Raw genomic sequence first — 17,610 nt, forward strand, 5'->3', positions numbered from 1 at the left:
CTAGTTATTTCCTTCTATTTTTCATTGTGTGCTTTACCCTTTCGACCACTTCCTCTTTTGTCCTTATATGCTGTAACATTTCTGATGATACAGTAATTATGCCCAAGATCACGATTCTTAACCCATTCTCTTTTCACTTCCTTTTTAATGTAGAAATAGGCACCATTAGGTTATAAGAAGCACCACTAGATTACAGAAAGAAATACTGGGCAGAACATCTTCTGGGTGTAATAACCAAGTCAAGTGAATTAGTGAAGTTATTTTGTTCCTATATGGGAACTTTAGTGCTTCTGCCTTGTTATAAACCTGGCACCAATATGCATTAATGAAGCCAGAGATTTTATTTTGTTTAGGGTTCTCTGTAGGAGCCTTCAGATCTGACTCACTGTAAATTCACTCATTTGGCTGACCTAAAATTCCTAAAAGGAACTTTTGAGGGAGGGAAGATTGTTTGCTTTTAAATATACCACCATTAGGACACTAATCAATTATCAGTTCTTACCCACCCTCAACAAGGTAGAGAAAGGTGGAGACTTAAAGTCACTAAGGAAATAAAATCAGAAATTTCCTAAGAGTGAACATAAAGCTGAAATTCTTACTGCTGACTCCATTGTTTCAAGTCTTTCCAGTGGGTGGGAACAGGAAGATTGAAAAGCCTGGGGAAGGAAAGGTTTTGCCCTTTTCCTTTAAGCCAGTCCACTTTATTTTAATTAGCTGTTGAGCTATTACCGTTTTGCTTCACATCAGGAACCTACAAAACCCCATTCATTATCACACCATCTTAAGGAAACAGATACCGCCCTCCTGAACTTTGGTAAGAAGTATAACAAATATAGCAGTCTAGACCGACTACTCCAGGAAAGACAGATCCTCCTAGTAAGGCCACGGGAAACTATTTTCTAAAACTCCCTGATAAGCCTTTTTCCACACAGATGATTTCCATGGTACACACTGTGCTTCTTTGAACATGATTGGTAGAAACTCCATTTAAAATGCTGGAATAGCTGAGGTATTTATAAAGACAGAAAGACTGCAGAGAGACAGAATTCTAAATAATTTTAAATCAATTTGTTAGATAGCATTAATAGGCTATTATTTTAATATTTCCAAATCTGCTAAAGATTACTTCAATTCATAATGCCTAAAATTACAATAACTTACATCAGGACTTAAGGAAAATTTTTGATGAAAGAATGCACAATTTAATTTATACAGACTATTTACATGAATACCCTGATTTTAATAAGCTAGTGTCACTCTAAATATGAAAACTGGCTTGGTTTGGGTTTTGGCACCAGACTGCTAGGAGTAATATGGGTAAATGAAATTACTTCAGCACTTTCATCATTTCATTATTTTCAGCATGAGCTTTAGGATGCTGGTAAAAGAACCTCTATCAACATAAAAATACCTCTACCAACTGCTAAGAGCTAACTTTTTTAAGCTGTGATTAATTCTTCTACTCCACAATTAGATGTAAAACCTATGAGGAAAGTAGCACCAATAGATATTACTTCTAGGTTAAAAACAGTAAAAATAAAATGTTGATTTGACCAATAAGTGGTGAGAGAGGGAGTAGAGAGATTGCACTCTCCTCATGACACATTTTGAATTCTTTTTATGACTTATTGACAACTAAGAAATTTTTCCAATGAAGAAATGGGTAATAATTAAAATTAACCATTATAATAATATGAATTGTAAATAGGTTACCCAAAGGGAATTCCTAGACAATTGGCAGATAGAAGATTGGGACCTTGAGGTAATCTGTAGCATGAATTTTTACTATCATTCTCAAGTATGGAGAAGACATTTCTAGAGAATAAATCTGAACAGAGGCCATAGGGTTTGGAAGTTGCTTAGCTTAATACAAGAGTTGCTCTTATTAAGTATGTCTCTCCACTTTTTTCAAATAAATAGGAAAATTCAGTGCGGCAAAATAACAGCTCAAATCTTAAGTGCAGGAAACATTGTGAATAATAGCAAGTGTACTCCATATCCCAGTGTTAGAACACCATGTTTTTCCCAAACAAATCTCACTGGACTGCTCAAACTAAGCACTATATGGAGCAAATCGGCCTCTCACCCACTTCTGAACCTGACTTGCAGCACAATTTGCCACAAAACCCACTGAAGAAGCTTCACATTCTTGTACACTCCCTGGATCATAAACTCTGTGCTGGAGCTAAGAGCCAGCAACAAGCTAAGTTAGAAAGTCTGTGCTTCTGTTGGAGGAGAACTGGTGAGATGAGTCTGGCTTTGTGTCCTGGTGTCAGTGACAATTTACTAGACAGTGAGAGTAGAAGAAATGAAGTTTCATTAAGTAAGAAAAAGAAAAGCTCCCATAAGGGGAGGGTCTGGTGGAAAAGAGACCAAGCAGCTGAGCTCTCACAGTCTACGGGTAGCTATAATGTCTTTAACACGTCAAGTCCAAACAGCAAATGTAGTGGTTATACATTAGCTACTGTGAAGGGAGGGGCAGTCTTTTTTTTTTTTTTTAAGATTTATTTGTTTATTTGAAAGAGATACACAAAGAGAGAGGTAGAGACAGAGAGAGAGAGGTCTTCCATCCGCTGGTTCACTCCCCAGTTGGCTGCAACGGCCGGAGCTGTGCCGATTCGAAGCCAGGAGCCAGGAGCTTCCTCCAGGTCTTCCTACATGGGTGCAAAGACTTGGGCCAACTTTCACTGCTTTCCCAGGCCATAGCAGAGAGCCAGATCATAAGTGGAGCAGCCAGGACTCGATCCAGCACCCATAGGATGCCGGCACTGCAGGCAGCGGCTTTACCTGCTATGCCAGAGCACCGGCCTGGCAGGGGAAGTCTTAATGTAAATTTTTCTAAATTGTTTCTGTCAAAGCTTAATATTATTATCCACTGGCAAATATTTGTTACAATGGGCTTCCATCCTGTTCTGTTTAGTGTATACATAGTAGCAAGGACCTGGTGAATGGAGCCAGTCTGGCCTGATTCTAGCCCCGGGCTCCCTCACTTCTGGGCCAGGCATTGTGGTGTAGCAGGAAAAACCACCACTTGGGTGCTGGTTCAAGTCTCAGCTATTCCACCTTTTTTTTTTTTTTTTTTTTTTTTTTTTTTTTTGACAGGCAGAGTGGACAGTGAGAGAGAGAGAGAGAGAGACAGAGAGAAAGGTCTTCCTTTGCCGTTGGTTCACCCTCCAATGGCCGCCGCGGCCGGCGCGCTGCGGCCGGCGCACCGCGCTGATCCGGTGGCAGGAACCAGGTGCTTTTCCTGGTCTCCCATGTGGGTGCAGGGCCCAAGCACCTGGGCCTTCCTCCACTGCACTCCCTGGCCACAGCAGAGAGCTGGCCTGGAAGAGGGGCAACCGGGACAGAATCCGGCGCCCCAACCGGGACTAGAACCCGGTGTGCCGGCGCCGCTAGGCGGAGGATTAGCCTAGTGAGCCGCGGCGCCGGCCAGCTATTCCACTTTGATCCAGCTCCCTGCCAGAGGCCTGGGAAAAGCAACAGAAGACGGCCCAAGTGCTGGAGCCCCTGCACCCACACGGAAAATTCAGATGAAGTTCCTGGCTTTGGTCTGGCCCAGCCCCAGCCACTGCGGCCATCTGGGGATTGAATCAGCTGATGGATGTCTCTCTCTGTGTCTCTCCCTCTCCCTCTCCCTCCCTCCCTCTCTCTCTCTCTCTCTGTCTCTCCCCCTCTCTCTGTAACTCTGACTTTCAAATAAATAAGTCTTTAAAAACTAAATAATTACAAATAAGTAAGTAAAAAAAAAAAGAAAATTTGTGCTTCCAGAGAAGTGGAATCACCTTCAAACCCAGGTAAGGAGCCTCTGCAGATCCAAGAAACATTATGAACCTCAAGTAACATAAACAAAAAGGAAACCATATCTAAATATGCAAATTATTGCAAACAAATAGGAAAAATAAAGGGTTTGGGACTTCAGCTTACTTGAAACTTACAGATTATTCTATTACTGCCTCAATGGAAGCAGGCAGAAGACAAGATTCCTGGGCATAAACAAAGGACTTCACTACTCACAGCAACAGCCAGAAAGACACTCATCAGCGTATTTGCATTGGTTCACCTTTTGCCTACGTCCCATGGGGTAGTGCTTGCACACACAGTGGATTGCATCCCAGGAGAGGACCAGAGGGCAAAGGGCCCAACATTCTTTGAGAAAGCAGCAGAGCCAGTTTCCCTCCCTCTCCTCAGGCAGTGAGCAGTCACACGACACACTATGGTCGCCTTGGCCAACTTAGCTGACTTGCTATAGAAACTGATCAATAATGAGATGAAAAAACCTTGCTATCTGGCACACTCAACAAATATTCACAGAGACAGTTAGGAACCCTAAGAATAGCCTCTCCCACAAAAGCCAAGGCAGAAAATGGAGCTGCAGTAGGGCAAATTTACATCTTATCACAAATAAGTCAGTATTAGCTTGAAGCAGATTTAGATAGGTTTAAAATATGTATCATAAGGGCTGGTGTAGCGGGTTAAGCTGCTGCCAGTTGATGTCCCAGCTGTCCACTTCCAATCCAGCTCCCTACTAATGTGCCTGGGAAAGCAGCAAAGGGTGGCCCAAGTACTAGGGCCCTTGCACCCACGTGGGAGACCAGGATGGAGTTCTAGGCTCTTGGCTTGTGACCATTTGGGTAGTGAACCAGCAGATAGAAGATATTTCTCTCTCTCTCTCTCTGTCTCTCTCTCTGTCCCTCTCTCTGTCTTTCTTTCTGTAACTCTGCTTTTCAAATAAATAAAATAAATCATTAAAAAAGACGTTATGACCAGAGATATTAATAGATATAAGGAAGACCATCTCATCATGATAAAAGGGTTAATACATCTAGAAAGTATAAAAATTAAACATATAACACCTAATAATAGATCTTCAAAATACATGAAGTACAGAATTAAAGTAGAAATAGACAAAGGGTATGACTCACTCATCTGAAGGGATTCTTGCTTAAATAATATGCACTAAAAATACACATAGCTATTGTGAAGTTCCAGGAAAAATCAGAGAAGCAGAACAAAAATCACTTTATAGGACTTAAATTTAAACAAGATCATAAATTTCATAATTTTAATGTTGACACAAATATAAAAATGATAATTTCTCCAGATTCCAGGGATAACCTAATGGAATAACTTAATGCTTCCTTTCATGTCCTTTCCTTCCTCCTTTTGGGAAGACTTCCCAAGGTTACTGAAAGAGTAAGGTGGTGCCCAAAATGTCACATTCTTACAAGGTGTAAGAAAGTGAACTTGAAAATACTCTTTGTAATTCTGTTTCAGAATGTGCAAGCTAATTCTTCTCTTAAACTATTTTTGCTCCCATTATTGTTAAAAAGACTGCATATTATCAAAAACACAATAATTTTTTAAGCTTGTTTGAAAAATAAGTAAATGATGATCACGTTCTTGTACATAAAATAATGCACAAGTGAACAAATCAATAAAAATGTTTGTACAAAGATTAAGAGGTTGTCAGCATAATTAGTTTTAAGATGGCTTTTATTTGATACTATATCATAAGTTATTTTAAACTACCTATTTTCCAACATATTCTTAAATTCAGAAAAAAATGTAGATTTTTTTACCATTAAACTATAAAGTGGCATTACATAGTGTAACAGATAAATAACATACCTCCAAAATATAACAAAGGTTATAATCTAAAATGAGGTCTAAAAGAAAATAGAAAATTTTGTTTTGTTTTAAAATTAGTTTATACCCTTAGTTCCCAAGCCCAAAAGAAGGGCACAAATCAGTGCCCCTTCTTTGACAAAACTAATTCTAGTTTTGTTATTCTAAAATTAGTAATATTTTTATTTCAAATTTAGATAATATTAAATAAAAAATACATATTGTATTAAGGCTGGGAAATTTTTATATTCTTAATTTGGGAATTTATATTAATAAAATAAAGCAACTGGTAAATTAAGTTTTCAAATTTTAACTTTTAAAGAAAAATATGTACTTAATCTTTGATAATGGTGCCTTTTTTAGAGATAGATTTATTTATTTATTTATTTATTTATTTATTTATTTGAAAGGCAGAGTTAGAAAGAGAGAGAGACAGAGACAGAGACAGAGAAATAGATCATTTATCCACTGGTTCACTCCCCAAATGGTCCACAACAGCTGGGGCTGGGCCAGACCAAAGCCAGGAGCCAAGAGCTTCGTTTAGGTCTCCCACATGGGTGGCAGGAGTGCAAGCACTTGGGCCATTCTCTGCTGCTTTCCCAGGCACATTAGCAGGGAGCTGGATCAGAAGTGGAGCAGCCAGAACTCAAACTAGCACCCATACGGGATGAGACATTGTAGGAGCTGGCTTAACCCGCTGTGCCACAATGCTGACAAATGAACTTTTGATAAACACAAAAATTTGGGGCTGGCACCGCGGCTCACTAGGCTAATCCTCCGCCTTGCGGTGCCGGCACACTGGGTTCTAGTCCCGGTCAGGGCACCGGATTCTGTCCTGGTTGCCCCTCTTCCAGGCTAGCTCTCTGCTGTGGCCAGGAAGTGCAGTGGAGGATGGCCCAAGTGCTTGGGCCCTGTACCCCATGGGAGACCAGGATAAGTACCTGGCTCCTGCCATCGGATCAGCGCGGTGCGCCGGCCTCACTGGCCATTGGAGGGTGAACCAATGGCAAAGGAAGATCTTTCTCTCTGTCTCTCTCTCTCTCTGTCCACTCTGCCTGTGAAAAAAAAAAATCTGGACCATGACTCAAGGCCACAGTAGCTGAACCATTTAAATTCATAGAGGGATAGACGGATATTTAGATAGATGATAGATTTTCTTCCTGTTCCTACTCAACGGTAGAGCTAACCCACTGCCATCATCTATCCTCCCTTCTCTGGCCCCAAGTTCCAGCAGGCATCATATCCCCGGTGTTCTCCCGCTGTGCCACTGCGCCAGCCCCAATAACTCATAAAATTATCTAAGGGCCCCTACTGATAACAATAGCTTCTTTCTGTATTCTTAGGGCACCACAAGCACCATTTCTTCTTCTGTATAAAGTTCTGCACTTTTGGGGGGCCCACCTTCAGTCCAATCCCATCGGTCATCTATTTTGCAAGAATTCTCATAAAAGGGGCTGGCATCCCATCTTGGAGGGCCAGTTTGAGTCCTAGCTCCTCCAATCTAGCTTCCTGTTAATGTGCTTAGGAAGGCAACAGGAGATGGTCCAAGTACTTGGGCCCCTGCCACTCATGTGGGAAATCAGGACGGAGTGCCAGGCTCCTGGATTCAGCCTGGCCCAGTCCTGGCTGTTGCGGCCATGTGGGTAGTGAACAAGTGGACTGAATATTCGCCCCCCCCCCCTTCTCTGTGTGTGTGTGTGTGTGTGTGTATCACTCTGCCTTTCAAATAAACAAATCTTTTCAAAAATTTTTTTCACATAATGCAGCACTGAGAATACACTTTCACGTTTTTTCATTATCAAGGTGTGTGCATGTATTCACAAGGGTGTAGACATCTAACTTTTCTGTAATTTTTAGATTTATGAAAGTGGGAAGAAGTGGAGAGAGGCTAACACTTGCTCTCAGTCTGCCATCTTGATCCAATCTACTGACTAGATTTCCACTCACACATTGAACTCCTTTAATCCAAAACACAGAGATCTGCTAGTATCATAGGATCTAATTTGGAAATCTCTACTTTGGAAGTGATGTTATATTAAACTACCTCAATTTAAGATATGATCTCCACATTAAACTGGCATCTGCATGACACGTGTGCATAAATTTTGCCCTCTTCAAAATTATCTTTCATATTTTAGTATTATATCTTAAAAAAATTAGAACTCAGCATTATGAAGATTGCTACAAACATGTAACAAAAAAAGCAACAATACAAATTATCTTCATGCTCAACCACAAGAAAATATAAAAAGAAAAATTTAATTTTTCTAAAATTTTAATATGCTTAAATTCAAAAATGACAAAAAGTAATTCAGATGATTCTGAAACTATTTTTATCATGTAACCTTGAAATTACTTCAATAAACAGACTCTTTCACCAACATTAATAAATTCAGGAATAATTTAACAACGATTGAGAGTCACAGTTCAAATTACAAACTTTGAAATCCAAAGTAGTTTTTGCTTAGATGTACAATAGAAATTTCATCAAAAGAAATGTAACCCTGAAAAAAATCATATTCATAAAAGTTAGTCTAAACAATCAAAGAAAATAATGTTTGATTTTTTGATATATTTTAAAAATATTTAATGCATATCTAACATGTCCTACTCACTGTTGAAGGCATGGGGATACATCTGTGAACAAAATAGACAAAAAAAATCCCTGTTTTGTAGAGTTTATATTCTAATACATATAATTTGAATAATCTGAAGTTGACCTTTTCTCATAGAAATTAGTAAGGCAGATAAACATTTTAATGTCAAACACAAATATGCACTTTATTTCATCACCTAGTCACACAAAAATGTTTGCAAATAGTCACAACACAGGGATACATTTAGCTATTGAGTTCAAAACATTGGAAAATCAAGACCTTGTCAAGGAACGTGAGCACAGTCAAGTGGCCTAAAACTTACCTGCTTAAGAGATTCACCTAGAAAGGAAGGCCTTGGCCAGACACCAGACTTTAGATAACTCTAAACAGTCTTAATTTATAGCCCAGGCCAAGCAACTGAAATAATCCAGATGTCAGAATTATAGAGAAAAGAAAATGCTAGGTCTAACAGGAGCAAATTCTTTAACTCTGAATTAAAATTTGGAAATTAAAAAGTCAGCTCCTCAGCCATGCCAGGCACATTTCACGCGGGCCACAGCCGCAGGGCTTGCTGCTAGCAGACCTGACAGGCTGGTAAGGATGATCCTAAGACCAGGAGTTCTCCTGGACGTGGCCCTCCACTCCCCAGCAAAACAAAACCAAGTGGCGGCTCATAACAGAGCATGGGTTTTCTTCGCTATTCCCTGCATTTTGTTTTCTCCTCTTCTAGAAAACATTTTTCTTTCTACTCACATTTTCCTTCCCTATCTCCTCACATTTCCCCTTCTCTTTTTTATTCCCAATTTTCCTTCTTTCAACACTTTTTCCAGCAACAATAACGCAGTTCATCTTTAATAATGTTGAAGCATTTATGGAGTTTTGAAATTTTTTTTCTCAATGTTAAACTTCAAGAAGCTGAAAGAACAGTATTTTAATGTGTTTCCAAAAGCATGTACTTAGAGGAGACACTTCCTAGGGTACGGGACTCTGGGTGTGTTTCACTCCCTTGACACCAGTATCCTTCCATAGAGAGGATTTCTCACCGCAGGAATCAGGGGAGGAAAAGACGTGCAAACCTCGTTCCTGCCACTGCTGTTTCCGCTCCTCCGGGCGGCCCGGTCTGCGCGGGACTCCGGCCCTAGCTGGTGGCCCGACCTCCTACTGTCCTCTAGCGGAGAGAAGGGACAAGGCTTCCCTACCCCGGTGCGGTTGCCAGGCGACGGAGGCTGTGCCCGGGCCGGCCCGAGGAGGACGGCCCATACCCTAGGATGCTGAAAGAGCTGTAACAACACCGCTTCTTATTGGCTGGAGACCGCTCCGCGCTCGCCATGAGCCAATGAGCAAACGCATGCGCGTGACGTCAGACGCTATGCGACTCCTCCCACCCCGCGCTCTAGCAACGCGTCTGGAGACGGCGGAGGCTCCTGTTGGACCCTCGGGCGAGTGGCCTGCCCTATGTGCGCCAGGCAGCTCGTGCTACTACAGGTGTTCTTCCTGATGCAGCCCCAGGGCGTCCAGCCTCAGTCGTCTGCCTCACCGTCAGAAACAGCGCCCACTTCTTCGGTCCCGGGGCCGGGCACGCCGGGCACGCCGGGCACGCCGGGCGGGACCCTCCAGCCCACCTCGGAGGGGACCACAGCTTCCTCGGCCGGGCCTGAACTCTCTACGGTGGACTCGACCCTGGTGACCCCTTCGGCGCCTGGGAATAAGACCGTGGACCTCTTCCCAGGTGAGGGGAAGGGTTGTGGGGGTGAATCACTCGCTTCTTAGGTGTAAAGTCCTATAAACAAGGTTCAGCTTGCCACGAAGGTGTGGGGCTCTCGGAAGAGGGGGGATTAGTGCATGGAAGACTAATGGCCTCATGCCACCCGCTCTACTTCCTGTTGTCCTTTCGTAGTCCTACCGGTCTGTGTCTGTGACTTGACTCCTGGCACCTGCGACTTGAATTGCTGCTGCGACAGGGACTGCTATCTCCTCCACCCGAGGACGGTGTTCGCCTTCTGCCTCCCTGGCAGCGTCAGGTGAGCCGCGGTGCCCAAAACGAATCCCAGAGGAGCCTGGGCCCCGCAGTGGGTGCCGGGTGGAAGTAACAGTTCACCTGCCTGCCGCTTGCCCCCACCTCCGCTCCGAGGACGTGGGCTTGGTTTTTCCCAGCTGCGACCTTCCTTTGCTGATTTCACAGAGTGGAGCTGTCCAGTGTTGCCCTACAGCCTCTCTGACACCTGACTGACAGCCCTGGGGAACCTGTCTTCAGACCGACCCCTCCCCATCTAAGTATCTTCTCCATCCTCTTTCCTCGTAGGTCTTCAAGCTGGGTGTGTATAGACAACTCTCTGATCTTCAGGAGTAATTCCCCGTTTCCTTCGAGAGTTTTCTTGGATTCAAATGGAATCCAACAGTTCTGTGTCCATGTGAACAACAGTGAGTAGAGACACACATCAGCTGCTCTTGTGTAAGGTGTATTGGGAATTGGCTTTGTCTTTGGGCTACCCTTCCCGTTCTTTTATTTTTTTTTTTTTTATTTTTTGACAGGCAGAGTGGACAGTGAGAGAGACAGAGAGAAAGGTCTTCCTTTGCCGTTGGTTCACCCTCCAATGGCCACTGCGGCCGGCGCGCTGCGGCCGGCGCACCACGCTGATCCGATGGCAGGAGCCAGGTACTTCTCCTGGTCTCCCATGGGGTGTAGGGCCCAAGCACTTGGGCCATCCTCCACTGCACTCCCTGGCCACAGCAGAGAGCTGGCCTGGAAGAGGGCCAACTGGGACAGAATGTGGCACCCCTACCAGGACTAGAACCTGGTGTGCCGGCGCTGCAAGGCGGAGGATTAGCCTAGTGAGCCGCGGCGCCTGGCCCACCCTTCCCGTTCTTTATAAACCTCTATTTTCATCCTTTAGATCTCTACCATTCTCCTTGTTCTTCCACCTCATCCCTGCCTTTTCTCTCTCTCTGCCTTGTTAGCAAATCTTTGCCATTTCTTGGGGTACACTTGCTGTGGATCAGAGAACTCTTACAGAACTTCAGTTTAGATGCTTTTAGTCATTCCGTTAAGTTCCTGTAATCCCAAGTAACCAATATCCCTCACTTACTACCATCTCCATGAGGGCATTCCATAAATCCCCACTGCTTGACACACAGTTGGCACCAGATAACATGTGAATGAATATCTTTGACAAATGAGCCTGTGCCTACCTTGTTTTTAATTTTATAAGTTAACAGTGTATGGGAAGGAGCATTATATAGGATCTCAGGCCTACCATTCATTTCCTTGCCATCTGCACAGACTTGAGCAAATCCCTCTATTTCCAGGCTAGTTTCTTCAATTGTGAAGTGAGAACTAATGTCACTGGCCCTGGTTGAGAAAGTGCCCTGTAACTGTAGAGTACAGTAAAGGATGAGAGATGGCAGTCATTGGTGTTTTTAATGGACTAAGAAATTTGCTAGTGATGGCTGCAACTTTTTTTAATATTTTTTCAATTTATTTGAGAGGTAGAGTTACAGACAGAGAGAGGGAGAGACAGAGAGAGAGGTCTTCCATCTGCTGGTTCACTCCCCAAATGGCGGCAACAGCCAGAGCCGGGCCAATCCAAAACCAGGAACCAGGAGCTTCTTCTGGGTATCTCCTGTGAGTGCAGCGGCCCAGGCACTTGGGCCATCTTCTGCTGCCTTCAAGCCATAGGCAGAAAGCTGGATTGGAAGAGGAGCAGCTGGGACTTGAACCGGCACCAATATAGGATACTGGTGCCACTGGCCCCTGGCTGTAACATTTCTAAAGGTAATGCAGCTAATATATCTTTTTGTAAACGTTGATGAAGCGGCTGGCCGCGGCTCACTAGGCTAATCCTCCGCCTTGCGGCGCCGGCACACCAGGTTCTAGTCCCAGTCGGGGCGCCGCATGCTGTCCCGGTTGCCCCTTTTCCAGGCCAGCTCTCTGCTATGGCCAGGGAGTGCAGTGGAGGATGGCCCAAGTGCTTGGGCCCTGCACCCCATGGAGGACCAGGAGAAGTACCTGGCTCCTGCCTTCGGATCAGCGCGGTGCGCCGGCCGCAGCGCGCCAGCCGTGGCAGCCATTGGAGGGTGAACCAACGGCAAAAGGAAGACCTTTCTCTCTGTCTCTCTCACTGTCCACTCTGCCTGTCAAACAACAACAACAACAAAAAAGTAAATGTTGATGAAGCAAGATGATGTTCACACACAGCGTAGATTTAAATGTTCCCTTGCAACATGAAAGTCAACCCACCTGGATTTCATCTGACTGTTAGGAAAGAAATTGCAAAGGACCAGTTTTTGTTTTCTGTGAACTTGAATTGGAAGCAATTTATCAGGAGACCAATGTCTGTATAGGTTGTAAAGAGGGTAAAGGGACCAGAATGATTACTTCATTTTAAGACAAGGCTGTTCCTTCCTTTGTAAACCTATTGCCTTCTAGAGCCAGCTTTGTGGTCTTGGAACAGGGCTACTGTCATGGTGTCCAGCTGGTGCTCCCTCCTTTTAATCTATACTCTAGCCTTCCATACCGTCATGCACTCTGCTTCTGGACCAGTATATCTGAACAACATCTGAGAATATGGCCACTCCCAGAAATATTACTGGGTTGTTATGAATGAAGCTTCCCTGAATGAGGCCGGGAGATGGATTAGTTTAGTCTGAAGAGGCAGCAGCTGCCCTTTGGTTCTGATTGTTTGCCTCCTTCCCTCTCACATACACATACAGCACACAAAATCATGGAGAATCACTGTACTAGATTAATCTTCCCATAACATCACATTATGTTGTTTCCTTATTTAGACATATCCATTAATTTCCCACCACTTATAGAACTATGTAAAGCCAGCATTGTGGCATTGCAGGCTAAGCTGTCACCTGCAACGTTAGCGTCATATACAGGCAGCAGTTTGAGTCCCAGCTGCTCCTCTTCCAATCCAGCTCCCTGCTAATGCACCTGGGAAAGCAGCAGAGGATGGCCCAAGTGCTTAGGCCACTGCACCCACATGGGAGACCCAGATGAAACTCCAGGCTCCTGGCTTTGGCCTGGCACAGCCTCAGCCATTGCAGCTATTTGAGGGAGTGAACCAGGAAATGGAAAATCTCTCTCTCAACTCTTTCAAATATAAATAAAAAATACATCTTCAAAACAAACAAAAAACCTGTGTCCAGTTTCTTTAGCCTGACAATCAAGGTGCTCTCAGGTTTTATCCAGCTTCTGTTTCCAGGCTTTTCTCCCATTACGGTCTTCATTGAACATCTGTGTTGGCCAGACTCATCTACTTGTTGTCCTCAGGAGACTTCCCAAACGTGCATTTGCTTAAATTCTTGGCTCAGCTATTCCTCTTTGTCTTTCATTTTAATTTCCCAGCTCTTCCAAAAGTCCTTTCTTGCTCACGTATCAGAAGTGAACCCATCCTCAAAAATTTTAAGGCAGTTATCTTTTGAGTCATTCCTTTGGAACTTAAAGGATCCCTTGTATTGTTATCAGTTTATGTGAACTTCATGTCTCCCCAGGTAAATTGCCAGCACCTGGAGAGGATGCACCATATCTTTATGTGCCCATAGAGATCGTATCTACTGATAAATTATTAATAGAGGATGTTCTTAGTCTAAGTCCATTTGTACAATAGCCTGGAAAGAACCCTAGACCATGTATTAAGAGGTCTGCGATCTGTGGCCTTTTGTAATTCTTTTACCTCTGAGGATCCAAATTTTCTATGGGATTGAGTCAGATGGTCTCTGGGTTTCCTTCCACATCTGAAATTGTATTAATTAAATCTAAATATCTTTAAACTCTGTTAGGTATAATACGCTTTGTATGATAGCAAAATTTTGGCAAAAACTCCATTTATTCTCCTCCTTATTTGCCTTATCTCTGCTTACCACCAATATCCCTGCACAGCAGTAAGATACAAAATGTTAATTTCCTCTTATTCATTTAAGCCATGAAAAATTGCCAAATGGATATTTGCCATCTCAGCTCATCTTCTTCATGAGCTTCTTTTGTTAGCTTAATTTTTTTTTTTTTTTTTTTTTTTTTTGGACAGGCAGAGTAGACAGTGAGAGAGAGAGACAGAGAGAAAGGTCTTCCTTTGCTGTTGGTTCACCCTCCAATGGCCACCACGGCCGGTGCGCTGAGGCCTGCGCACCGCGCTGATCCCATGGCAGGAGCCAGGTGCTTCTCCTGGTCTCCCATGGGGTGCAGGGCCCAAGCACTTGGGCCATCCTCCACTGCACTCCCTGGCCACAGCAGAGGGCTGGCCTGGAAGAGGGGCAACCGGGACAGAATCCGGCGCCCCGACCGGGACTAGAACCTGGTGTGCCGGCGCCGCTAAGCAGAGGATTAGCCTAGTGAGCCACGGCGCCGGCTTGTTAGCTTAATTTTAACTTTGATTTATAAGGATACAAATTGCTGAATTTTACATGAGGAAAATAGTCTTTAATGTGGTTTTCAGCATATGAGTTCCTGGAAGATTCATAGTTTGAAGATTGCAGATCAAAGCATCACCTGTTTCAAAGCAATGCTTTTTCAAACTCTACATATGCATGCACATCACCTGGAGATCCTGTTAACATGCAAATTCCGACTCTGTGGGTCTAGGGAGTGACCCTCAGGTCTGCATTTCTGACAAGTTTCCAGGTTTTAATATATGCATCTTATTTTGAGTAACAGGGATCTAGTGAGTGAGAATTCTGAGAGGCCCCAGAATTTAAAGATGTATTTATTTCATGCTGAAAATTCAGATAATTAAAATGTTGTGATCACAGATAAGGTCAGGCTTATTTAATGTGGAATCCTCATTAGTTTTCAGTGATGTGGGTCTTGCTACCTTTTTTTTTTCACTCTGTCCAAATGTCATATGAATAATGAAACTAGCATGGAGCATGGTTCTGCTGTACTCCTTTGTCAAGTGAACAGAAAACCTGGAGTGGTAAAGCTGAGTGTTTCTGTCATCTGCAGGGCAGTGGACAGCACCAGGGCCTATTCCTGTGTCTCCTGGTTCTGAAGTGCCATAAAGAGATGACTGCAGGAACATGGAAAAATTTATACAGTTGGATAATAGGAATTATGGAATTATTATAGCAGATACCTTTTTGGGGTGCCTGAAGTCTTGTATATAGGAATTAAAAGGTGAAAGGAATAAAACATAATAGTCTATATACTCGACCAAATTCTTAACTCAGATCTCTTTTTTTTTTTTTTTTTTTTTTTTTTAAGATTTATTGATTTGAGTCTCACCACAGAGGTAGAGACAGAAAGAGGTCTTCCATCCAATGGTTTACTCCCCAAATGGCTGCAATGACTGGAGCTGGGCTGATCTGAAGTCAGGAGCTTCATCCGGTCTCCCACGTGGGTGCAGAGGCTCAAGCACTTGGGCCATCTTCTGCTATCCCAGGCCATAGCAGAGAGCTGGATCGGAAGTGGAGCAGCCAGGACTCGAACTGGCATCCATATAGGATGCAGGCGCTGCAGGCAGAGGCTTAATTAAGATCTTAAACAGTAATTCAGATAATAGGTTACAAATAAAATAGGAGGTGATAGAAATCAGGATTGTTATCCCTGGAGATGGAGTATTGGCTGAGAACCTTTTGGGACAGTGTTCTGTGGCTTGATTTGTATGGTGGTGATACCAATAAGTACATTTGTTAAAATTCTTTGAATTCATTCTTTAGTGTATCTGCACACTTTATATATGCTGCAATAAAAAAATTGTTTATCATTTGTCATGCCAGATATTTAAAAAAAATCAATGTTCTTTTATCTAAACACTCTTTCTTTTTAAAAAAAACATTTTTAGCAAAATTAAACTATTTCCAGAAGCTCCAAAAGGTCAATGCAACCAACTTTCAAGACCTGGCTACAGAGTTTGGAGGAGAATCATTCACTTCAACAACGCAAACACAGTCACCACTACCTTTTTATAAGGTGAGCCCATGGAAGGGGGTGGGATTGTTTGGTTAGGTTTCTTCTTTAATAGTACACAATTGCCTAGGGATCTTCCAGGAACCTCCCTACAACTAGATAACCCTTCATCAGCTCTTTTGAAGGGCAGTTCTGCCCATGTAAACAAGCTGTTGAGTTAACCTTTGTTTCTACTTTGTCTTCTCTGGTGTAATTCATTCCTATCTCACTGTGAATAACTGTCTCCAATATTTGATTCAGGCTGGGGACCCCATTCTGACTTACTTCCCCAAGTGGTCTGTACTGAGTTTACTGAGGCAGCCTGCTGGAGTTGGAGCTGGGGGACTCTGTTCTGAGAGCAATCCTGCTGGTAAGTCCAGGTCAGAAATATCCTGTATCCAGTTTAAAAGAAGCTTTTTCATTTACTACTCTCTTAATTATTTGTGTCCTAAGGCTTCCTGGAGAGTAAAAGTACAACCTGCACTCGTTTCTTCAAGAACCTGGCAAGCAGCTGTACCCTGGATCCAGCCCTTGATGCCGCCTCTTACTATAATTTCACAGTCTTGAAGGTGGATGTCTCTTCTCTCCTCACTCTGTCCCCACTGTGGATTTGAAGTCAACATGCTTCCCATTGGTATTGGTTGTGGGAAGAGCATTGAACTGAAAGTTAGACTCCTCAAGAGCTACATATAAGGCAGAAGGCCTTGAAACCCCCATCATAGGAAGAAAGATGAAAGAATTTGGAGTACAGACCCATGATTAGAATTTGTCACCCTCGGCTGGTGCCGTGGCTCACTAGGTTAATCCTCTGCCTGTGGTGCCAGCATCCCATACGGGCACCAGGTTCTAGTCCTGGTTGCTCCTCTTCCACTCCAGCTCTCTGCTGTGGCCTGGGAGGGCAGTGGAGGATGGCCCAAGTGTTTGGGACCTGCATGGGAGACCAGGAGGAAGCACCTGGCTCCTGGCTTCGGATCGGCATAGTTCTGGCATAGCGGCCATTTGGGGAGTGAACCAACGGAAGGAAGATCTTTCTCTGTCTCTAACTCTATCTGTCAAATAAAAAAAAAAAAGAATTTGTCACCCTCCAGGCTAAGGGGATTGACTTGGGAGAACTTAAGAGGGTGACATCTCATTATTTCACTGAACTTCTTGCTTTGTCTGTTCAATACAGCTTTGTCCAACCTCCCAGCTAGCTCCACTCCCTGTCATTTTAGTGTAAAGAAGAGTTAGGTGGAAGACAGGAAGTGTATCATTCTAGTATGTTGGTTTCCCATTACCAAAACTTAGTAATAGTAATATAAAACTACAGATTCCTGGGGATTGTATGAAAGGTATATGCACACTTAGATCTCTCTTCTATTATTCTAGGTTCCAAGAGGTATGATGGATCTGCAGAATTTGAAGGTATGAATTGGTTTATCAGGAAAAAGAAAAAAAGAGTATTTGGCCTCTTTATAGCTGAGTAAATTTTAGTCTAAATCGTAATGGTGAGATAAA

General features: G+C 43.3%; 2 protein-coding genes across 9 annotated transcripts in view; one reads left to right on the forward strand and one right to left on the reverse strand.

Annotated features, from left to right (window-relative positions):
- Positions 1–9,487, reverse strand: part of ENTPD1 (ectonucleoside triphosphate diphosphohydrolase 1) — a 206,950-nt gene extending 197,463 nt beyond the window's left edge. For 6 of the 8 annotated variants that reach the window (XR_007911064.2, XR_007911063.2, XR_007911062.2 and 3 more), the window contains exons 1-2: positions 9,269–9,487; positions 8,244–8,265 (exon numbers count right to left, since the gene is read on the reverse strand). Coding sequence is in view for 3 of the 8 variants with exons in the window: in XM_051824023.2 (XP_051679983.2) it covers positions 8,244–8,265 (22 nt within the window). In the remaining 5 variants the exon portion in view is untranslated. The remainder of the gene's footprint in view (positions 1–8,243; positions 8,266–9,268) is intronic. The other 2 variants (XM_051824021.2, XM_051824020.2) reach the window with 2 other exon arrangements.
- Positions 9,488–9,653: 166 nt separating this feature from the next.
- The window catches only part of TCTN3 (tectonic family member 3), a 29,275-nt gene continuing 21,318 nt past the window's right edge, over positions 9,654–17,610 (forward strand). The window contains exons 1-7 of the mRNA XM_070057496.1: positions 9,654–9,954; positions 10,123–10,246; positions 10,528–10,646; positions 16,010–16,137; positions 16,375–16,483; positions 16,567–16,682; positions 17,482–17,517. Coding sequence (XP_069913597.1) covers positions 9,681–9,954; positions 10,123–10,246; positions 10,528–10,646; positions 16,010–16,137; positions 16,375–16,483; positions 16,567–16,682; positions 17,482–17,517 — 906 coding nt within the window. The 5' untranslated portion in view covers positions 9,654–9,680. The remainder of the gene's footprint in view (positions 9,955–10,122; positions 10,247–10,527; positions 10,647–16,009; positions 16,138–16,374; positions 16,484–16,566; positions 16,683–17,481; positions 17,518–17,610) is intronic.

This window comes from Oryctolagus cuniculus, chromosome 15, assembly GCF_964237555.1.
Source record: "Oryctolagus cuniculus chromosome 15, mOryCun1.1, whole genome shotgun sequence".
Taxonomy (NCBI): domain Eukaryota; kingdom Metazoa; phylum Chordata; class Mammalia; order Lagomorpha; family Leporidae; genus Oryctolagus; species Oryctolagus cuniculus.